Here is a 24,366-nt window from a genome sequence, read left to right on the forward strand (position 1 = left end):
TTATAAAATACATAAATGTTCCTTCTGGCCTTTCTCACCTCACTGGCTTTATTTTCTTGCTACTTCACTCCATTTTTCCCTGTTTCTTTCCCGCTTTTTTCTACTTTCAGCATTAGTCATAGCCTACCTGTAATTAGTATGCATCTGTTCCACAACCCACATCATGAAAAGCATAGAAATATTTTATATCCACCCCACTTAAATGCAAATCTTATGATGTGTTGGCAAAACAATACCATATAGCAGGAAATCATTGGCAGTACTGTAGGTTCATATCCTGCTGAGGGACCCCAGTACCATGCACATACTGCTTTCTTGCTGTAATCAAGTTCCTTTATCACTGCCAGCTTTTTAGAGTACATGCTTGTCACTGTTTTTCAGTTTACTACTTCACATCTTTCTGATTTACTCCTCTGAGATAATTGTGGGACAGGATGTCAACTAGGCAGTAAGTAAATTAGCAAAGACTGTTCTCAAAGATGGGCCTGTGTTATCAGTGAAATATGGAGCTCAGCAAGGGAGCTACAGCGAAATATCATTTAATGTTTCTGACACATCTGCATCTTTCTGGCTCCTGTGTGAAACAAGCACTGAGAATTAGGGGATATTACTTAGCTAAACCATCTGTTAATATGCTGGAAAAGGTGCTAGTTTTTACTGCTAGATTACAAATAGTGTAGTCAAACATTTATCACTTAGTTACCTTGAAGGATGTAAAATAGCGAGAGTGTTTGTTCTAGCAACATTACCTCTTCTGACGTTTTCTCTCTCTCTCTCTCTCTTTTATTTGCTAGTTTGTCTTTATTGTTCATTTATTATGCTAGAGGTGATACTCACTGCTGATTTGTTTTATATATTTAATTTTTTCAGTTATTAGAATTCCTTCAGTAACCAGACATATCCACAGAAAGCTGAAAATAATGCATTAATTTTTATGGTAAAATAAAACACAATAGTTGGATTGCTTTTAAAAGTTACTGTAGAAAATACTGTGATTAATGCTTTTAATGTTGTCTTAACATTGAATGTTTGACAGATGTAGAAAATAAAAATAATTATGTTCTTCCACATTTTTCACTTTTGATGCATATAAAATTTTTTTTATAGCTCTTTTCAGTTTCAGTGCTGAGTTTATATCAGTTCTGTTGTTAAGGATACCTGTCATTCATTCCTTGGCCAGTACAGCTTATTAGTAAAAATGAGTGTTAGGTTATTTAGAAACAGCAAAGTTAGTCTTCATTGCATTTAATTAGTTTGTTTTGTATCATATCACAGGCAGATGCACAAGTGTAATAACAGTCTTGATTTTTGATTGTGTACAATGCCTCTAGACATAGGCTCAAGACAGAGGTCTGTGATTAAAACACATCAATCAGTTGTAAACTGAGTTATCATCAGTAACACTTAATGACTGAAGAGAGCACATTGATGCTGGTTTAGTTCACTTCCATTTACAGTGATGACTGTAATGAGAATGATGTTTTAGTAGTAGTAGTTTCCTTTGTTATTCCCACTCCCTATCCCTCCCCATTTACCCTAATTGAAACTCTGTTTTGATGTAATCTTAGCTCATGCTATTTCTGACACTATCTTCTGCTACCATCGGCTTTTTTTCTAGATGGGAAGTGATGGAGTTTTGCGCCTCAGTAGTTCCGCTCTAAATAATGAATTCTTTGCATATGCAGCACAAGGGTGGAAACAGCGATTGGCAGAAGGTAACTATTTGCTTTTTCTCAGGTTTATCCAAGGTTAATTGTTTTCATGAAGAATGTATCTTTTTTTCTACATTTCCAAAATACTTTTCGAATGGAAAATGTAATACACCAGTAATTCAGCAAAAGAAAAATTACTGATTCCATTTTGAATTTAGAGTACATTTTTACAGCTTGCTGTGGCAGCTTATTTTGACAGTTTAAAAAAACCCCAAGCATTTTTATCACTGTCAGCCTTGGAAACATAAATGCATGCAACTAAATCCCACAAATGTACTTTTGAACTACTGATGTCATATGGTAAATTAAATCTTTCTGTGTCACACTCACTTTTGGTTTTCATTATTTTGGCATTGTGGATGACTGTAAGAGAAATCACTGCATGTCGTCTTTGTATCTGTAATTTATCATGACCCACATTAAGCTAATCCTTGACAACTTTTATTCAATATGTTAGTATTTGTTTTTTAGGAGAATTTACACCAGAAATGCAATTGCGCATCAGACAAGAGATTGAAAAGGAAAAGAAAACAGAACCTTGGAAAGAAAAATTCTTTGAGCGGTTTTATGGTGAAAAGTAAGTATTGAAGCAGATAAAATGATTTTTTTTTTTATTTCTTTTACGAGGAAATGAAAACATAATTCTGTGCTTCACATAACATGGTCATAAGCAGTAAAACTTAATAAAGCAGATATCAAGGGCAGTCATTCCCCAGGATAAGAAGTTGTGGGTAGAATTACAGTTGTGTGTCTACACTTGCGTTACAATTGCATTTTTAAGGAGTCGTACTCATCCATAAAAATTCATTTCAAAGACAGCTTAAGACACAAAACCCAAGCATGTGAATATTTTTTAATTTCTTTTAAAATGCAGCATTAGGGCTATTCTTCCCTCCTGCAAAATATAAATACAGCTTCAACAGACAAGAAGACGATATTTCTGTAATGTGTTTTTATTTATTTTATTTTTTCTAAGCTAGTTGCAAAGCTTCTAAAATCAAATAGCGTTTTTTATTTTTTCACCAAGATAGCCTGTTGGCTGGAGAGGAACATGTCATAGAGGAAATACTGACTGGAGATAAATGAAAGTGACATTGACTAATCTAATTTTAGAAGCAAGATGCAAAGAATAAGTACATACCTTTAACTGACTAAAATTAATTATAGTATCACTCCAGGTGCAAAACTGGGGTGAGTCAGCAAAATTTCATTGATGAAGATACTGAAATGGTGATGGCATTCTGCAGCAGCTGAAGATTCAGTTCTTATATTTGGGGTTTGTTTTTTTTTTAAATTTAGGAGATTCACTTCTTCCTAAAATTCAAGAATTTTCCTTTTAAAATTTGTTTTAAAAAAGGTAATTTATCAGTCCTTAGAATTACATATCTGTTTTAAAAATATTCATAATTTTATTAGAAATTATAAACTAGTCATCTGAACGTGAATAATTTTTTTTATTTATTTTCAAGTGTGTTTTAATCATATCACAGAACTACAGAATGGATAAGGTTGGGAGAGACCACAGTGGGTCGTCTGGTCCAACCTCCCTGCTTAAGCAGCGTCATCCTAGAGTTCATTGAACAGGATTGCATCCTCTTGTGTATCTCCAGTGAGGGAGACTCCACAACCTCTCCAGGCAATCTGTTACAGTGCCCAGTAATCCACACAGGAAAGAAGTTCTTCCTCATATTCCGGTGGAACTTTCTGTGCGTCCGTTTCCGCCCACTGCCTCTTGTCCTGCTGCTTGGCATCAGTGAGAAGAGCCTGATCCACCCTCTTGTCACCCTCCCTTCAGATACTTATAGGCATTGATGCGGTCCAGGCTGAACAGGCCCCGCTCCCCCAGCCTTTCCTCATAAGAGAGATGCTCCAGTCCCTTAATCACCTTTGTTGCCTTTCACTGGAACCGCTCCAGGAGCTCCATGTCTCTCTTATACAGAGAACTGGACACAGCACTCCAGATGTGGTCACACCAGGGCTGAGTAGAGGGGCAGGATCACCTCCCTTGACCTGCAGGCAATGCTCTTTTGAATGCATCCCGGGATACCATTGGCTTTCTTGGCCATGAGGACACACTGCTGGCTCATGGACAGCTTTCTGTCCACCAGGACCTACAGATCCTTCTCCACAGAACTGCTTTCCAGTGGGTTGACCCCCAGCCTGTACCCCAGTACAAATGCACAGGGTTGTTCCTCCCCAGGTGCAGGACCCTGCGTTTTCCTTTGCTGAGTTTTGGAAGGTTCCTCTCTGCCCATTTCTCCAACCTGTCAAGACTGCAGGGACTCCAGAGTATCTGCCACTCCTCACAGCTTTGTGTCGTCAGTGAACTTGCTGAGGAGGCATCTGCCCCTTCATCCAAGTCACTGATGAATAAGTTAAACAATACTGGGCCCAGTATTGAGTCTTGGGGGACACCACTAGTGACAGGCCTCCAAATGCACCCTGTGCCACTGATTACAATAAGCAATTAACTTAAAGATTAAACCATTAACTAAAATATTTCTGCATTAAAATACTAGTTCTCACAATCCACTGCCTTGGATCACTGGGAAATGTAGTGAAAACAAGGCAAAAAATGGACATATCCATGTTAGTATTTTATTTTTCAAATCCTTACTATGTGTTTCTCCTCAGTATGAATACTATTTCTACACCACTTTATCTTTACATGTAATGGAAATTCTAGGGTCTTAATGTGGCGGACTTTCTTATTGTAAAGTGCCTAATTTCTTACTAAACAGCTTTCAGAGCTCAGTTTAGTCCAGATGTTGATGCCTTTAGTATCAAAAATATTAATTAGGTTTTCAGATAAGGAACATAACAGCTTTTCATTCTGCGTGTCAAGAGAAGAGTTGGTTACCAACCTTTCATGGAGGAAAGGGCTGTGTAAGGTATTGGTATAGGGCTTTCCACAAGAAGTTTGTTACCATCAGCATAGGAGCACCTCAGTCTTGCTGAAGCCTGTTCCTCAGTCACAAATGACTGTCACATGCACAGAGAAGAATGCTCAGAATTCTGCAGAGCCAGCAGTCCTGCCGTGCTGACTGAATGCTGGACACTATCATGGTTGGCAGATAATTACTCAGTCTGTGGTCATACATGTCCTTTGGGTTGATAGGTTTCTGACATCAACATTGTTATGCAAAATGTCATACTGCACATAATTTACATTTTGACTGAAAGTATTGAATCTGGTCCTCTCTGCCCTTTTCCCCCACTTGTTTCACTTGCATTCTTTTGCCTGGCTGTTATGTAGGCAGATCTACTTTGCTGGTTTAAGTACTTTTTCTCATTGTTTACTGACTGAATGCTAGCTTTTGCTGTAGTTTCCACCTTGTTTAAGTTCATGGAGTGTCCTGTGCAGGGCCAGATGTTGGACTCAATGATCCTTGTGGGTCCCTTCCAACTCAGGATATCCTACAATTCTATGGTTCCCTCACCTTTTTTTACTTTTTTTTAAACTTGCTTTCAGTATGATTGGGCTTTGTCCCTTTTCAGCTATGCTGATTTGACTGAACTAGCGGTATTTGTAAGCTTCCTGAGCTATTTCTCAAATGCACTGTGCAAAATTAATCTCTCTCACAGACTAACTTGCTCAGTTTACAATCAGTTCTCTGACCTTAGCTAATTTGATCTTCCAGTGTTCCATAAGTAAATTCACTTTTCACCTTATCCTTACAGAAGGGCCATTAATAGACGTAGAATCTTTGTAAACATTTTTGTGCATTCCATAGTTCATGGCATTCACAGACTTTAGAGTGCCTGTTGCCTTCTAGCGTTGCTTCTTGTGTTTGCTCTTATCTGTAACCCAGGCAGTTTATCATGGGACTGTCAGTTGTAGTTCACTTCCATCCATTTTTGTTCTCTTTCTACTTCTTAATGTTTGTTCATTTTTCCCCTCTCTAACTTTCTTCAAAATACAAAAACTTTATTCTGCAGTCGTTTATCTAAGATCAGCTGGTGAATGTTGCCAGAAATCCGCAGTCTTCGTATTTGTTGCCTCAAGACTGCAAGGGTTATATTCTGTTGTCTCAATATGATATTTCTTTTCCCACTTTTGAGAGTTATACTTCAGGATAATACTACCAGCTAACTTAATCAAGGCTTTAATTTGGGGTAGACATCCTCTAAATTTTGTTGCTGCTTTAATCCTTCCCTTTTTTTGTTGGTTTTGTGTGTGTGTGTTGGGGTTTTTTTCTACAATACTGCTTATCAGAGCATTAGAATATCAGCATCCATATATCTTTGAGTAGGTGTCTGGGGTTTTTTTTTATCGGATGACTGAGTGCCCTTACTTTATCAGTTGAATCCTGCCCTTAGCATTTTCACTGAAGGCTGCTTACTGCTGTCCTCACATTTTTGCACTGTTTTGCAAACTTTGGGTGTCTTTTTCTCTTAGGAAGGAGACAGATCAGCTGTTTATTTTGCAATCTGAGATTGCCTTAAACTTGCTGATCTTGAGACTTCTTCTTTTGAAAGCCTTTTTCTTCACTGCAGTGTCTTCTTCAACCTAGTAGTATTTCCAATACCGAAAAGACTATTAAGATTCAGTACAGCTTCTGATGGCCTTAATCCTGCTTTATCATATTTTTCTTACAATTCTTTATCTTCAATATGTTTCTAGAACGTGTGCTTTTCTGTAGGGTCTATGTGACAGTTGCATTCACCTTTATCCTGTCCTTCATTCCTTTGCTGATTTTCAATCCATAAAGATAACTATCAGGCAATATCTTTTCATGATATAAGCCAGCTAGAGAAAATAGACTACTGATTCAGTTTTTAGTGATGCAGTGGATTCGATTTTCCCTTCTCATTTTCCTGAGATAACTTTTGCCTCCTTAACACAAGGAGTTTTATGAGGAGGTACTCACCTAAACCTAGGTAAACTTAACTTTACTCACCTAAACTTATAACCTAAACTTAGACTTTATGGGGAACCTATAGACTGTAGAGAAGAAAGACACATCTTCTGAAATACATTCAATGTGGGAAATGTGAATTTGCTGCTCTGAATTGCTCTCTAGAGGATCATTCCTTAGTATATTGGTGGCATAGGAAGACTGTTCATGTTAAGTGACTAGTAATAGGCAGTACTAATAATTGCTCTGATAGTGCTTTTTGGGATGTCAGTTCCAGGCTGAGTTTCTTTGGGGACTTTGTGTTTACAGCTGTCAATGTAATACATCTGTTAAGTATTTTTAAAATGCGCAACAGCACATTCTGGTATTTCACCTGTTTATTCTCTGCTTTCATATGTACAGGCCTTTGTGATCTCTGTATCCTCTAGCCGCACCTTAACAAGCCATCTTGCTTCCATAACTTCTGAATGTCTCTCTTATGCTTGCTTATTTCCATTTTTTTTCTTTACTTTTTGATTAAAATGATAACAAGGATCCGTTTATTAGATCAGAAGATCTAAAGACCGTGAAATTTCTTTTAAGGCTTCCAACCAAGGTTTTGTGTATTATCTGTTACTATGGAATTGCTGAGGCATAAAGTCTGCTTGGAAAATCTTACTAAGGATGCTGAATGCCTGTACTCCCACTGGCCTTAGAAGGAAATGAGGATGCCAGAACACATACGTTTTTTAAAGTAACCATTTCTTTCAGCTCTTGGCTTTAGATTTGTTTGGGGTTTTTGTGGAATTTGTAATTCTGCTGAAGTAATAAAACTTTTTAAACTAGTATTTTTGGGACCAAAGGTAAGAAAATCTTAAGAAGTATACTAGGAATTGTTCCTTTGGACTTCATTCCTGAGAATAAATGCATAGATTATAAATCTGTGTCTTTTTAGCTTCTTGAGAATGCTAAACTTCTATTATATTGGTGGCTGTGTTGACCCTAAAAGCATGAGTAGGACGGAAAAAGGAATTTTCTTTAGAACTGTTACTGCTAGAAGAAGGTTTCCAAAATATATAAAACCATATATAAATTAGTCAACCACCACTTAAGCAAACCACTATTTTAAACTTGAAAATGTATTTTTTGTAAATAAGAGATATGGGTGAGAAAGGTGATCCTATGCTCTTATCCTGTCTGTGCTGAAAATACCTTTCTTTATTTGTGTGTTTTTATTTAGATTGGGAATGTCAAGAGGGGAATCAATGAAACTCACTACAGTGCAGAACAATGACGAGGATGAAAGCAATTCATTGTGTGGATCTTCTGGCATACCTGGTCCTTCTAAGCAAGCAACCTTCGAGGATCAAGAGGACAAAGGTGCTAAAATTCCACCTTTACCAGAGAGAGATTATAGTCCATCTCTTGGTAGTATGGAGCAGGTTCCTGTTAAGGATCTAACGGCAGACTCTGAGGATATACTGATACCTGAAGAGTCAATCATTCAGGAGGAAATTGCTGAAGAAGTCGAGACAAGTATTTGTGAATGCCAAGAGGAGAACCATAAACCAGAGCATGAGTTTTCTGAGGAGTCCGTAAGTCCAACTGGCACAAATGAGGAAACGGAGGCAGTAAAGCTTGCAGACAGCACTGAGTCCTGTGTCATGATGAATGATGTAACTGATACTGTATCTCACATTGAAATTAAAGTGGAGTTGAAGTCAGAATGCCCTCAGGAGGAGATGTCAGTTGTGATAGATCAGCTGGAGGATTGCATATCACCAGCACAATCAGTTTCACCCACAAACTCCATCAGCGGTACAGTGGAGAAGGTTTCTGAGTCTGCAAAAGAGCTAATTGTGCCAGAAATGCAAAATGCTGCTCTGGAAACCTCCTTGTTCTCTGGTGGAGGCATTGCAGTGGATATGGAGCTTCATAGCGACCCCGAGGAACAGTTGTCTGAGAATGCTTGTATTTCTGAAACTTCCTTCTCCTCTGGAAGTCCAGAAGTTTGTATTGCCTCTCCTGGAGGAGACACTCAGTCGACGTCAGAGGAACCCTGTACTCCAGCATCTCTTGAAACAGCTTGCTCATCTGAAGTGTCCAGTACTGAAAACATTGAAGGGGATATTCAGCAAAAGGCCAGTGATGAAAATTTGCACACATCTTTAATGTCGGAAATCTCTCCAATGTCCACCTCACCTGTAACTTCAGAAGCATCTCTGATGTCAAATTTACCTTTAACATCAGAGGCATCACCAGCTTCTAATTTACCTTTAACATCAGAAACATCCCCAATGTCTGATTTACCTTTAACATCAGAAACATCTTCAGTATCTTCTGTTCTTCTGACTTCTGAAACATTTGTGACAAATAGTTTGCCTCTTCCGTCAGAGACATCTCCAGTTTCCAATACCCCAAGCAATGAAAGACTTACTCTGCAACAAAGAAAATCACCATGTTTGATGGAAGACTCCCTTCCCACTATGAAAGAGGAAAGCTCTGCCATTCCCAAAGTGGTTCAAGAAGAGAAACTGGTTCAGCCAAAGCAACATCATAGTGCTCCTGAAAATATGAAAGTTGGTCCATTAGCAATTATACCTGATACTTTAGTATTGGAAGAGCCCCAGAGCAAAAACCTCAGTCATCAGCCATGTAAGTCACATTCTGAAATTGAGAAATCCTACATTGCATCCATCCCAGAACACACTCCTCCAGAGGTGATCAAAAATAAAAGTCACGGCGTTCAGCAAAGAGGTGACAAGAAAGGTACACTCTTGCCTTCAGAGGTATCTGTCTTATCAGAAGGATCAGTTGGCAAAAATATCGAATTGCTTCCATCAAAGCCACATGATAAACTATATACCTCATCTCTAGAGAAAACTACATTCCCTGAAGTGTGCAGAAGTAAATCTCACAAGTTAACAGGCAGTGCCCAAAGTCGCCTAGAGAGTTTGCATTCTTCCAAGTCATTAGAACCCACAAAATCACCGGAAGCAAGGAGCGAAAGTAGAGACCCAGAGATCCCAAAGAGGAAAACAGCAGAACAGCACAGTTTTGGAATCTGCAAAGAGAAGAGAGCTAGAATAGATGATGATCAGCCTAACCGTAGTGCTTCGTCAACGAGTCCGTCTGATAAAGAGCAGCCACCTAGAGAGGAACCCCGAGTTCCACCCCTTAAGGTAAAGTAATAAAAAAACAGCGTGCTTGGAAAATAAAGGGTTATTATCTCCCTCCTAACTGAATGCAGACACAGTGAATGGTGTACTTTCTATGGAAGTATAAGGGCTGTCAGTAGTGATGGTTTTGCTTTACTATTACCTTTTTACCATGCCAAATTACTTCTGATATAAATGTATCTATAGTTGTTCAGTCAGGGTCTTTGTTACAAAATTGATTTTCTGTGCAAGAAAGTTTTCCAGGATCTATGGGTTAATCTAATTCAAGAGCTTCCCATCATTCACAGGGCAGTCCTTGTTTTTCTAGTTGCCCAACTGTATTATCTGCTTGTTCCCCTCTGGATGTCTTCTCCTGCAAGCATGAATGTTACCGTTGCCAATACGTTTAAAAACAACCAGCACCTTAATCCAGCAAGAGAACCCAAAGTCAGAGTAGTTGAAGATCCCTTTGCAAGCCTGGGGATTGGGGTGGGCTGAAATATAAGATTTTCCTGTAGAATTAACTGGAAACAGAGACCTAACTATAAGGGGAAAGTGTCTGATTGATCTAAATGTGGGTATCTCTGTAAAGGGCAAAGCAAAAGGTAAAAAAAAAAACAACAAAAACACCACAACTAAAAAACACTTTCATGTGTATCATTCTGCTGTATAAGAAAGTATATTACAATTGAAAGTGGGGGTTTTTTCCCAACAGAGAGTTCTATAGATTTAGTTATATGTAGGCTCAGTATTTTGACCCTTTTAATTTTGTACATGATAACATCAGCCAATGTTAAGATCCAGTTTGCTGAAGTTAAGCCACTGACTTTGAAATACTAGTTCCTGATTATTCAGAAATGCCCTTTTCTGCATTTATTTTTAACTGCTGCAGTCACTGAACATTGTTAATATGGCCGGGAGGGCAAATAGGCTAACTGTTCTAATCACTAGTGCAGAAGCATATTTCAAGTAATTTATTTTTATGAGCAGTGATGCAATTGGAAGTTAGCCCCTCTCTGAGTTTCGTGATATTCTTTCATATTTTGAGGATGTCTATCTGACCTAATAAATTCTAATAACTCTCTAAGCACAAAGGAAAATAGATCACTATGGAATAAAAAAAGGTCATTATTATAATAATAATAAAAATAATCAAGCACTTAGCGCTCTAGCAGTTTTGGCAGTGCAAAGTGGAAACTAAAAAGAGTTGCTTCTGAAACAGAAAGCAAAATGTTTTGAAAACTTTTGGACAATCAACTCTAGTATCTTTTTTGTGTAACCAATACTTGGCTCTTGTGTCATCTCACCATCAAACCCCTATCCTTTGTCATTGAAAGAAGAGAAAGAACCCCAGTTCTTTTAAGTCATTCTGCTATATGGCTGTCACTTCCCATCATATCTTATGACTACTTTTTTTCTACAAATACTACCTAGTTTTCTTCTCAGTTTCTTTCAGAAGGTAAGCCATAGCATTAATAGTCCTCTTTCTGCAGACAGCAAGTAAGCACATGTCCATTTTAAGAATTTTTTTTCCAACTTTTTATTCTGAGAAAGTGTATGAGTTACAAAGTGGTCCCAGGACTCTTAATCTCTAATCCTGAAAGCAGATGTGACTAATGGGAAATATCCTAATAAGTGCAGTGATTTTACAGGTTATTATTTTGCTTAAACTGCTGGGTATTTAAAATTCTAGTATTTTGGTTTTAATATTTATGTACTTGAGGATTTCATTTTTGAAGGGGAGTAGTGTAGGAGTTATCCTAGGGATGTACTAAAGCGAGTCTCTTAAAATTGCGAGAGGGAGGGAAAGGTGTATCCTTTAGTGACTTGCTGCTTCTCTACCACTGCTCTAAAATCCTCTGGGGTGGAACTTGGAAAACAGACTCAGTGGAGACACCACTACATTCCGTCTGAAGGCAAGATTTGTTGTGTGGTGCATATAAGCAAAGCACAGCCTATTCCTGTGTCCTAATCATTGGGGACCAAGGAGAAAAGCACTATACATGGTCATTATTTTTTCACACATTTGCAGGAAGTGCTTAGTTGTGGGCTCTTTTCCAGTGCCACTACACGAGGCTTGTTGATCTTCTCAGTTAGGTGCACTACATATAAAACAGGTCTGACAAATTGTATCAGATAAGCATCATGTTGTTACCCCCGTTCAGTCTTTCTTCCTATCAGAAGAATCGATGTGAGAAGGCTAATAAAGGTGTCAGTTACTCATGCTCTAGGATGATAGAATATTGAAGCATAAATATCATTAATTTTTAACATTTGTCTGTCAAGCTGCATTGAACAGTAATTCCCTTCATTAGCTTTCTCTGACCCTTTAAAAGACAGCTGTTTATTTTAGTAAATCAATGACCTCATTAAAACTACTGTGGTTTTTTTTTTTCTTCCTTTAGATTCAGCTTTCAAAAATTGGACCACCTTTTATCATCAAGAGCCAACCAGTTTCTAAACCAGAACCTCGAGTTTCCCCAAGTACATCGGTCAGCAGTGGGAGGAACACTGGGGCTAGGACTCTGGCAGATATCAAAGCAAGAGCTCAGCAAGCAAGAGCCCAAAGAGAAGCTGCAGCTGCAGCAGCCGTGGCAGCAGCTGCGAGCATAGTCTCTGGAGCAATGGGGACCCCGTGCGAAGGTGGAAAGACAAGAACACTGGCACACATCAAGGAGCAAACAAAGGCCAAGCTATTTGCAAAGCATCAAGCCAGAGCTCATTTACTCCAGACTAATAAAGAATCAAAGTCACAATTCAGCTCAAAGGAAAGTACCTCATCTCTGGAGATACCGATGTCTACTGACACGAAGATTGAAGGTTCTACTGGTGTCATTATAGTTAATCCTAATTGCAGGTCCCCTAGCAACAAGTCTGCTCATCACCGTGAGACCACCACATTATTGCAGCAGTCCCTTAACACAGCTACATTACCAGAAACTGCTACTGAGATATCTGCGCACAGTTCCAATGAAAATATACCTGTGCCACAATTATGTGAGAAAATTATCTCATCTACCTCTACTGAAAGTAACAGTGTGCCAGTGCTTTATAATAAAAGTTCGGTCTCTGTGTGTGTTTGCAGCACTGCTATGTCTGGAGCAATTAAAGAACTTTCTTTTGCAAGTTCTGTTGATAAATCCTCTGTGTTAATGTCTGTTGACAGCGCAAACGCAGCAGTTTCAGCTTGTAATATAAATATGCTGAAAACCATCCAAGGGGCTGATACTCCATGCATAACTGTTGGACCAAAATGTATTGATAACAGTAATGTCCCAGTCTCCATAGACAGCACAGTCTTACCAAATGCCATCGATGACAAAAGGTTGCCGCTACCAAGTAGCGGTGTGAATAACACAGTCTCCAGTCACTATGCCACTGTGCCAGCTTCATCTATTGCAAATAATTTGCCAAACCATCTCTCTGGTAGTTCTGTACTGATTCCCCCAGTGGGGGCTACCAGCAGGTTTCCTTCTGACAAGATAGCCATAACTGGGTGTAACGAGCAGAGCACTGTCTCCATTCACACTACCGTCAGGTCAGCTTTAAGTTGCAGTGAGGCCCTTGCAGTAGTAGATTCTGTTGCAAGGCCACCCATTTCCATGTTTACTGGTAACATGGTGACAATAAGCTCTTATGATAACGCTGCTAAACTGAATGCCGATCTCTTAGAAAAAAGCTCTGGAGCACGAAACCGGATGGATCTCTCCGGTAAATCTCAGCCAGTGAGCTTTACGCAGACTGCCATGAATAGGTCTATACCTTGCAAAGTCATTGTTGACCACACCACAAATCAGAATTCCAGTCTGTCGCTTTCTTCTTCTATTGAAAACACAGAAAACAGCATTGACCTGCAGAGCAGACCTGTAAGGACAGAAGCTGCCTTACAAAGTATAGCCTGTCCTCAGGTGTCTGTCATAAGCAGGCCTGAAGTGGTCCCTAATGAAAACCTTGATCACAGTTCCAGCTTTATCGCCATCACAGCAAAGCAAGACAGCAAGAACTTGCAGGCGGGTTGTTCAAATCTTCGAGAAGTGCCTCTTGCTCCTCAAGATAAATTAATTGAGGTGGTTACTCCCAGCCAAGGTTTTGCTGAGCAATTAAGAGGTCCTTCAGCACTGAAAAATGAAGCAAATTCTGCCTGTGCCAATCAGTACAATGCCAACAACAGAATTTGTTGGCATGGTGAAGAGGCAATGAATACAGACCAGCCAGTGGTCAGCCATCTTTCTTCTGGTAAGCATAAGGAATATGCAGAGCAAAACTGCTTGAAAAATGTCAAAACCGAACCTTCCAGTTACACACAAATGTCAGAACTGCAATCCAGGAGTCTTTTGACAAGCATTGCTGTTCCTGTTAAATCAGAGACTAATGAGTCTGACAAATGCTTCAGGATGGACACCGAGGATTTTACAGGACCTGAAATGCCTGCACAGGCTGCAGAAATAAACACGAGTGCACAGCCACCTCAGACCTCCAAGACATCCATTGCGGACTCCATGGAAGACTCCCTCTCCCTGACAACAGAAACCCTAAAGAGAGTTACGAGTGCCGGGGGCTCTAGCTGTCGCTTGTCGTCAGTGGAGGCCAACAATCCCTTAGTGACACAGTTACTGCAAGGCAATCTGCCTTTAGAGAAAGTGCTGCCGCAGCCCAGATCAGGAGCCAAACTAGAAATTAATAGGCTTCCATTGCCTTTGCAAACTACCTCAGTATGTAAAACAGCAGTGTCCGAGAGAAATATTGTTGAACATGCTTCCAACTCTCCTAATCCAGATGGTAAAGGATTTCCAGCAGGCAGCATAGCCCCGCTACAAATCAGAAAGCGTGAAAACCATCCGAAAAAGAGGATGGCCAGGACTATAGGGGAACATGCTCACATTAAATGTGAGCCTGGGAAGGTGTCAATGGACACAGATGTTAAAGTGGCTCCCTGTGTAATTAGTTCCAACATGAATCAGCTAGGGCACGGACAGCCATTTAAGCAGGAGTGGCTGAACAAACATGCCGTTCAGAGCCGAATTTCTCACAGCCCGGAGATCAAGCAGCAGAAGAGACCGTTGCCTTCATGCAGTTTCCAGCAGAGCTTGTTTCACATTGATAAAAATGGCAGCTTTCACGCAGAAGCTAGTACCTCACATAGACAGCATTTTTACCAAATGTCCATGGCTGCAAGAGGCCCCATTCCGACGGCAGCTTTGTTGCAAACTACTTCAAAAGGCCCACCTGGCTGCAACACATTTGCTTTTAGCAGACACCTGGAACAGAAGGGCTTGGGAGATGTGAATATTTCTACGGCAGCTCACCAGCTGAGGCTAGGAAGTGTGTTTTCCCCTAATATTCAGATTAAGGAAGGTGATGACATTGCCAGTGCCTCTCAAACTCTCCAGAGTAAAACATTAGTGCATCCCCCTGCTCCCCCTCCAACCCTACCACCTCCTCCCCCTCCTCACCCAAATGCAGAAGTCCCCTCTGATCAAAAACAACCGACAGTTACTATGGAAACCACTAAAAGACTTAGTTGGCCTCAGCCAGCAAGCATCTGTAGCAATATAAAATCTGAACCTATTTCTTTTGAGGAAGGTTTAAGCAGCAGCTGCGAACTGGGCATGAAACAAGCTTCCTATGATCAGAACGAAGTGAAAGAACAGTTAAAAGCATTTGCATTAAAAAATGCAGATTTCTCTTCCTATTTACTTTCTGAGCCACAGAAGCCTTTTACCCAACTTGCTGCTCAGAAAATACAAACGCAGCACCCACAGCAGCAGCAGCAGCAGCAGCTCTGTGGAAATTATCCAACAATACACTTCGGTAGCACAAGCTTCAAAAGGGCAGCATCTGCAATTGAGAAATCGATTGGGATTTTAGGAAGTGGCTCAAACGCTGCCACAGGCCTGTCTAACCAGAATGCGCAGATCCCGGTTCAGAAATTTGCTGACAGCAGCAATGCCGATGAACTGGAACTGAAATGCTCATGCAGGCTGAAAGCCATGATCGTGTGCAAAGGCTGCGGAGCCTTCTGTCATGATGACTGCATAGGGCCTTCCAAACTGTGTGTAGCATGTCTGGTTGTGCGGTAGGAGCTGAATCAAAGATGCAGTATCCCTTAGCAGTGTGGGAGAGCAGGACAAAGGAACGGAGAAATTGAAACAGCTTAGGCCACTAATGGTTTGCAATTAGTGGATTGATTTTTTTTTTTAATTTTGTTTTGTTTTGTTTTCTTCTATGTGGTGCTTTCAGAATTTAGTTATTCCTACCTGAGTGCCATTTTCTGGGAAGAAGAGGAAACCTGTAGAAGTAGTTAAAAAAAGATAGCCTTGTTACTGAAGCTTCTATGAGCTCTCTTGCTGTGCTAAAAAAAAAAAAAAAAAAAAGAAAAGAAAAAGAAAAAGGCATTAATGCATGTCATTTGTAGCTTCTATTTATTTGCACAAAGTGCAGCACATTTTTTCTCCACTTTTTGATAGTTGATACAAGCTGCAGGTTAAAGATCAGTGGAAGAATAGCACTGTAAGAAGTGGAGTAACTATGCAGAATGAATAACACACTGAATAGCAACTGTTTTGAGAGGGGTAGTGGCAAGTTGTGGGGTATCGGTAATCATAGCTTCAAAGTCAGTTTGCAGTTTTTCTGCTGATAAGATTGTTTTCTACGATTGACTTTCACCATCTAGGGCTAAAATATAGTCACTTCACATAACAAAAAAAATGTAAAAGAGGAATTTAGATTTTTAGAGGAGGTTCTTTATGTGCCTGCCAAGGACTGTAGAAATCAAATCTTACTCATCGTCTCTTCTTGTTGATTCCTTGAGGAAGATTTGTATATGCAATGGGTTAGTGGGACCAACACTGGAATCACATGGGCTTCGGTAGAGTCTGGAGAACATAATTTCTCTCCTGGAGATTATAAACCTGTTTTCTCTTCCTGTTTCCCACTCAGATGAGCTTTATTTGTATTTCTCCATCTAATCTGTTCATTGGGTTTTTCAGTCCCAAATATATATATATATATATACACATATATATGTATATGCTCAGACTTATGTAGTTGGTTCTTGCGATTTTAGCCTTTCTGTGGCCTACAAATGATGGATACTTCTGATGAATAATAAGGAAAGAATTAAATTGTGTGTTGGTTGAATGTTATAATGTCAGGTTTTTCTCCTCTTATGTGAGTTACTCTATTTAAATACCATCTCAGAGTTATGCCATTTAAAGTAATTCTTAGAATTATTTACAAATTATTTCTCAAAGGTATTCAGACCCTTTTAGAAATTTGGAAAAAATATGTATTTTTAAAAGGGATACTGCATCTTTAAAATAACTTTCAGTATTTATCCAGTACTGTATTTATATTCAGGACTATAGCTGCATTCTAGATGCGCTAGCCACCATAACAGCAGAGAAGAAAACTGGTAATTTTGGGGCCCTATTCACTTAAAAGGAAAATAATTTAAAGGGATAAAGCACATGCAGTTGCTGGGAAGATGAAAACACCTTGGGGTTTTTTTACTCTCGCTTCAAGAACACAAAATGTGAAGTGCAAGTCATCCATCTGCCAGTATGTGGTTGGGTTTGCCCAAATGTCAGCATCAGAGGTAAATGATTTTTTTTACCATTACAGTAGAACCTCACTAATCCAAAGACCTTAGGGCCAGCTCACAAAAACTGATTTTCCCTCGATGATTTTAAGGCGGCAGTGTAGTAAGAATGTGTGAGATGTAATGCTGCTTGGATTTCATCATGTATTTACTGTTGCATTCTGAAGTATTGATGTGAGTGGTAGAACTGCATTTAGGAAATGAAAAGGATCCTACATTTTACACTCCCCTTTTTTTATCTGATCATTGCATCCTTACTCATCAGCTGTAACCAGTCTCCCTGGCTCATGTGCATATTAGTGAGGTTCTACTGAATGGAGGAACCATATTTATGTTCTTGCGGGACCATTTTCACAAACATGATAAATGCCGTTTATTGTCTTAAAAGTGAGCTGGAATATCTACAACGTACATTCCTGTCATAGGAAGCTCTATGGTGCACCTTGATGTTCTCTTTTATTGTACTTAGCAACATATCAATATTATTTTTGACACTGTGTAGTACAAAGACCATTTGTAATAACTAACAAATTTGTTGCTGATACAATAATATATTTTTTCTATACAAAAGTGCTCCTTAATATGACATGTGAACTAAGGAATGGCTTCTCAGCACTTTCAGGTCGTCTGGTAGGAAAATAAGCCAGCCAAGCAAAAACCTAAAGTAACCATATGAAAATTAGCATCCGGTCCTATACCAGCTGCTGGCAAAACAGCAACTGGGAAATACTCATGACCAAGCATGAGTGTAGTCAGTTAATACATATCAAATTCATGTATGAGGAGCCTTTGTATCAGAACTGTATTGCATTGTATTTATACTTGGTAGAGGTAGGATTCTTCTATTTAAAAAAAAAAAAAAAAAAAAAAAAGAGAGCAAGCAGTCTTAGACTTCTATTTACCTATGTTTATATAAGCCTGCTGGGAATCCTTATTTCTAGCTCAGGTTTTCCTGTCCACAGCACATAAGTCAATATTTGTCTGTACTTGCATCTTGAAATAGTTCTTGTATTGACTGACATAATACAGAAATAAATTGTGACCACAAAATAGTTTTACTTTGTTCAAAGGGTCAGAGTGTGACTAATATGGTAGGTGACTCATTCATGTCATATTGTCATTTTTGTATCAGGATTGCAACTTGCATGTGTGAGGTCATGATAAAATGTAATTTAAAATGGCATTAGACTGGGTGGTGCTATGTTATATTACTGAACTGACCAAACTCTTCCATAGTGCAGTTCCACTCCTTTCATTCTTGAGTCATTGGAGTTGCACCAGGAATAAATTCAGCCTGTTAGTTAGCAACAGTGGTGAAGTTTTGTTACAGATTAGGTTTAGGGTATTATAATACTCCAAAGCAGATGCAGTGATATGGAAGCCTGACTGAATCCTAGTGTGACTGAAAACCTTACTTGGATTCTAGTATCACACAAATGCATAGGGGAGAGTGACCCTAGGTCTTCGATAAGAACCCAGTCACATTTAGACGTTTATTTTGAATGACTTCTTAGGGGTTTTTTTTGTTGAATTGTTCAGGTTTCAAGCCCGATGTCATGTTTTCTAATGACCATGCAGTTTGCACCGTGGGGTTTTAATAGTTTATGCACTGAAAAGTGGTGAAAGAATTACTTAAGAACACACTGCTCTATGTTTGTGTGTACATAGATATGTGTCCCAGTGTCCAGCATGTTTAATTTACCTTTTTTTTTAAGTTCCAAAATTTTTCCCCCACTCCTACCCCTGGAGCAGCACTTTTGGGTGAGAGGGAGAAACACTTTTTTCTTTCCTCCCTCTTTATTGTTTTAATTGCATACCTGTGAGATATGCAGATAGTGTTAGGGCATTTGCAGTGAGTGTGTGTCTGTGTTTCTGTTCTGAAATAATTTTTCAAGCAGAAACTCCCTTTTAAGTAATATTAAAAAAAATAGTTAAGAAATGGTGAACTGGATGCTCCCTCTTTGCGTTTTATTTATCTATTGAGATCTAGTACATGAAATAGCATTTAAAAGACAAAAATAAAGGTTGAGCCATAAAGTGAAAGGTATATTCTCTGTGCTATAGACTTTCTTCTTGAGGGTGGTGCATGTTGTCAGGGTAAGCTACAGAACGTGCAGGTGGTTTTTCAGGGCCCTGCAATTCCTTGCACAGTTTTTAAGCTGGTGCATATGGTGCTTTATAATGCAATTTCTGAAGTAAAATTACCTTATGCTGCACCCCCTTCCCTTTATGAACACACGCACAATTTCAGAATCGTTATTGTAGCCTCTGGTTTAGCAGTTTCTCCAAGGTGTGGTGAAGTACCAGGATAAACACTCAAGATGAGCTGAGAAGTGTCACAGAAAGGGATCATTTTAGCTGACACACCTGAAGGGCCCTGTTCTGAACACTGAATGGCTTCTGCAGTCTCCTGGCAGCAGCACAGCAGTTCATCTTCTGTGGCTCTGCAGAACACTGGGGGGGAGGCAGCGAAATATTCAGTGGATTTATCATGGACCTGTGTAGCTAAATGTTTCTGAATCTATGAAATCCTGTTGTCTTCGGTCATCATGCTTTGTCACTGTAAAACCAACGAAAAGAAAAAAAAAGCATTTTTTTAGTCTAATTTAAGGAGCTGCTTCTTTTATAGCACATATTTCGCTTTGTACTATATTTGATAGTTAAAGAATAATTTAGTCCGTAGAATAAGTTTGTTGTATTTGTACTGTTCATGAATGTTACAAGAAAAGTGCTTTACTTTGTTGCCATAATTCCCTTGTACTGCTGTAAAATATTTTTTCTGCTTTACGGAAACTTAACTCGATTCACATTTTCAGTACAGGGTTTTTTGTGTGTATGTATTTTTTTTGTCAGTATTCTGAATGTTTACATCTGTTCAACATTAGCCATTCTATGCCTTTACAGGGCAGTATTACTCCAGTATAACAGCAATGTGAAATCCACTCGTACCTAACATGCATGAGAAATACAGATTTATTGGGGAGATCCCTAATGTGCATAGATACTTTTTCTATCCGCATTCAGTGAAGTAAATACCCTCCTTCAGTCCTCTACCAAAGAAAATATTATTCCCACAGGACAAGCTTGGAAAGTGGTTCTCTGAATCTTCAGAAGGGGGTGTAGTTGGTTTCAGCAAGATTGCTACAGTTTAATGCTGTTATGCTTTGCTTTGTTACCCTACCAGATATGACTGGGTGAAACAAGCATTTTAGCAATTTTTTTGTTTCAAGACAGTGTTTTGTTTAGAATTCAGGGATCATGCTTTCTTTAATGGTGCTGTTTTGTTTTTTTTTAGAAAACAACCTTTCGTTGCCTACAGAAACACCATTCACAAAACCATAAATTAAATAAAATGATTTGTCTTCACAACTTTTCTCCCTTTCCTTCCCCCCTTCCCTGTCCCTTGAAAAGAACAACTTGGGCTTCAATATTAAAATATTCTGGAAAAAAAATAAAGAGATAAAATAATATCTGTCATTTGTTTATTTATTTTATGTTCAGTGCCTTAGGCAGGAGATCCTGCTTGTGCACGTCCATTGTATGTACAGGTTGATAAAATAGAAATGTGCAAGAAAAATCAGTCCTTTGTAAAGGATTTTTCAATTATGATGATGTAAGACATAGTTTGAATGACTTCTGATGTAATTCAAGTATTAATCTTATACTAGTAAAATAAAACTAGGTGTTGTATATTAAGTTGTTGTAAGTAGAATAGTTTGTGGATGAAAGTGATTATATTGCTTTGTATAGTTAATGCTGGGTGTAATTTAGTACTTTGCCTCTGTCTGCAACCCCAGCCAGAACACATTTAACAGCAGCACCCCTTCCAGCATACTCCCCCCCGCCCTTATTTGTCATCCCCACGGCAGAAGAAATTAAATGTCAATGGTACGTGAAAAGTAACCAGTCCAAGTTATATTCCTTAAAGTGGTTATCTTTTCAGGTCTGGAAGGCCTTCCTAAAATGGAAATTCAGTAGCCATTATATTTAAAACCAAACCAAACCAAACCAAACCAGAAAAAAAAAAAAAAAAAAAAAAAAAAAAAAAAAAAAAAAAAAAAAAAAAAAAAAAAAAAAAAAAAAAAAAAAAAAAAAAAAAAACCAGTGTTTTCCTCCTGGTACTCTTAAAAGAGAACTTTGAGTACTGTGGTGCAGGGTGGGCAATAAACAGCTTTTTCACAGGCTTGCTTAGAAATATCAGAACTAAACACCAGCCTCCTGTCACTTTTGTCCAGCCTCCTGTCACTTTTATTTCAGATGTGATACCATTTGAGCGTCTTGTTAGCAGCAGATGACAGCCCAGTTGGCCCAAAATCTGTCCAACTGCAGAAAGAAGACAGTACCAACCTCTGTAGTTTATAATCCAATGACCTTTTTTTCATATCCAATACCCACCTGGCACTTATTTAACTTAGTTTGTTCTGCTTAGAATTTTAGAATTCTTTTCTTTTTTTTTTCTTTTTTTTTGCATGAACCTGTGCCAAAGCAGGGACCAGCTCTGCTTCTGACAGTAACAGCTTTATTATTATTATTATTACTTTATTTTTCATCAAAGCAATGTAATGCAAATCAATTTGTTAAATCTGTACTAGCTAAATACTCAGTTTTGTCCTTTCCCTTCATTTTACTTTTTAAAACCTGTGAAATGTTTTTGCAAATTTTTATTCGATCTTGAAAAATAATTATTTAGCTTTTCTGATGGTGTTTGCTAAGGACCTTGTAAGTATTACCAAGTTAAACCTTGTGATTGCTTTTAGGTCTGTGTTCTGTCTCTTCCTGGGTCAGCCCAGCCTTACCCTTGCAGTTCAGCCGGCAGATGGCATCAGGAGAAAACGTGCTGCTGTGATCTCCCTATTCCTATCCTTTACCAAGAGCTCACAGCACAGAGAAAGGCAGCCACGAATACAATGGGTTTCTGGGTTTGTCTTTCTTCTCTGCGGAGCTTTAGCTATAGTGAAAAAAGCCTTCCTTCCCCCCCAGTCCTGGAACTTGGCTTGCAGTAGACATGATGCCCTGAAGCTCACATCATCCTTTCCTGCACTTGGCATTTGTTGGAGTTGTGCAGTCTGGAACTGAAGTATTGATACACTGGAAAAAATTCCTCCCCAGGCCAGAGCCAGAGCTTTTTTTTTTTTTTTTTTTTTTTTTTTTTTTTTTTTTTTTTTTTTTTTTTTTTTTTTTTTTTTTTTTTTTTTTTTTTTTTTTTTTTTTTTTTTTTTTTTTTTTTTTTTTTTTTTTGTCTCCTGTGGTTTCCTTTGTTACCCGTGGATGAAGACAGACAGCAACAAAGCTCTTTGTATTGAGGTGCTTCACAGATATATATGAGGGTAGTACCACTGCTTGGTGTGCAGAGGGTGTGCTTTTATCAAGCCTGACCTTTTTTGGATGACAGGACTTGCAGTGCAAGGGCCACCAAATTACAATCATACAATGGTTTAAGTTGGAAGGGACTTCAAAGACCATACAATTCCAACTCCCCTGACATGGCCAGGGACACCTTCCACTAGAACAGGTTGCTTGCAGACCCATCCAACCTGGCCTTGAAAATTTCCAGGGATGAGGCATCCACAACTTCTCTGAGCCACTTGTTCCAGTGCCTCACCACCTTCAGTCAAGGGGGTTTTTACTAACATGAAGTATAAACCAGCCCTCTTTCAGTTTAAAAACTTTGTAGTACCACCACCTTGGAGACAGCTTTCCGTGACAAGGAAAGCAGAGAGTCACAGACACTGATACCTGCTGGTATCTGCTTATGGAGACAGAGGACATTATTAGTATGGCTGTTTTATTTTGTCAAAACCGAGCTAGCTAGACATAGAAATAAAGCAACACTTGTTGAGATAATTCAGACACCTGGACAATGGGAAATCCATAGCAGGCACTGATGAGAGAAGTTTGTTATATCTCTTTTAAATGACAGCCATTTACTTTTAAGTACAGAAGGTTCATGCTTGCAGCCTGGGAGGTGCCTACTGATTCACCATCACTGATGAAATCAACAGTTGTTTCACATATTCATAGGGGAAAAATACCTGGATTGTGCTTTTTGGAAATGGATGATACCTTGGATAAATGTGAATTTTTGTGTACAGGTCACCTTTCTATAGCCCTTCTCTTCTGTGTCCTTTGTCCTGGTCTTGTAGAGCTTAATTAAGCCATCAGGGTCTTAACTCCATGTCTTTCCAACAAAAAGCTGAGAGCATCCTTCTGTATATATCTACCACCATGGCAGAGAATAGTTTAATTTCCCACATAGAAAAGACACATCTGAAAATAAGCTGATTATATTGGATAATTGATTTATATTAATAAGAAATCATGCTATAGTGAGTGAATAAATGATTGTTGATATCAACATAAAGGAGATAATTACTAGGTTGTTTTTGTTTTTGTTTTTTTTTAATACTGGTCCTTGCTGTGTTCTTATTTGCTTCTGATTCTTTCCCAGCTGCTCAGATCTATTCAGCAAATCACATTTTCATGCCCCTTGATTGTGAACTCTCAGCCCCACACCCATTATACAGAATCTTTGCTGCTGCTGTGTGTATTTCTGGCATTTAAGGGAGCAAATCTGGGAAATGGTGGAGAGACTTGTACGCAGTGCCTCACCCTTTACTCTTTGCTTCTGCATTGTGCAGAGTAGGATGGAGTCTCTATGGAAAATATTAGAATTAAGTGTGAAAATGCACGAATTATAACATATGTTCCTTGACTTCCTTATTCAGTGGAAAAGTCCATGCCTCATTTTTTTTAATGATTGTGAGCAGGAGCTGACCCATAAAAGTCAGAATAGACCATAGTCCATCCAGGAGTAAGCATTTACAGTTCAAAAAGTCCAAAGTGTCCTCAGAATATTAGGAAAACAGAATGAACAAAGGTGGAATCATAGAATTGTTAAGGTTGGAAAAGGTTGGGAGAGATCTCTAAGATTTTCAAATCTAACTGTCAACTGCATAGAAGCATGGATAAAGAGATAGTCAGCATGAGACTGGAGAAAAAGAAGCTTAGTTACATTTTTGGAACAAGTGATCCTGCCAATTGTTTTAAATTTTCAGTAT

General features: G+C 38.8%; 1 protein-coding gene across 6 annotated transcripts in view; it reads left to right on the forward strand.

Annotated features, from left to right (window-relative positions):
- Nucleotides 1–19,881, forward strand: part of ASXL3 (ASXL transcriptional regulator 3) — a 128,158-nt gene extending 108,277 nt beyond the window's left edge. For all 6 annotated transcript variants that reach the window (XM_027883144.1, XM_027883145.1, XM_027883146.1 and 3 more), the window contains 4 exons: nt 1,619–1,715; nt 2,184–2,289; nt 7,791–9,732; nt 12,114–19,881. In XM_027883144.1, coding sequence (XP_027738945.1) covers nt 1,619–1,715; nt 2,184–2,289; nt 7,791–9,732; nt 12,114–15,788 — 5,820 coding nt within the window. In that variant the 3' untranslated portion in view covers nt 15,789–19,881. The remainder of the gene's footprint in view (nt 1–1,618; nt 1,716–2,183; nt 2,290–7,790; nt 9,733–12,113) is intronic.
- Nucleotides 19,882–24,366: the final 4,485 nt, after the last annotated feature.

This window comes from Empidonax traillii, unplaced genomic scaffold, assembly GCF_003031625.1.
Source record: "Empidonax traillii isolate 1590-97213 ecotype Southwest subspecies unplaced genomic scaffold, ASM303162v1 scaffold119:size1479319, whole genome shotgun sequence".
Lineage (NCBI taxonomy): Eukaryota > Metazoa > Chordata > Aves > Passeriformes > Tyrannidae > Empidonax > Empidonax traillii.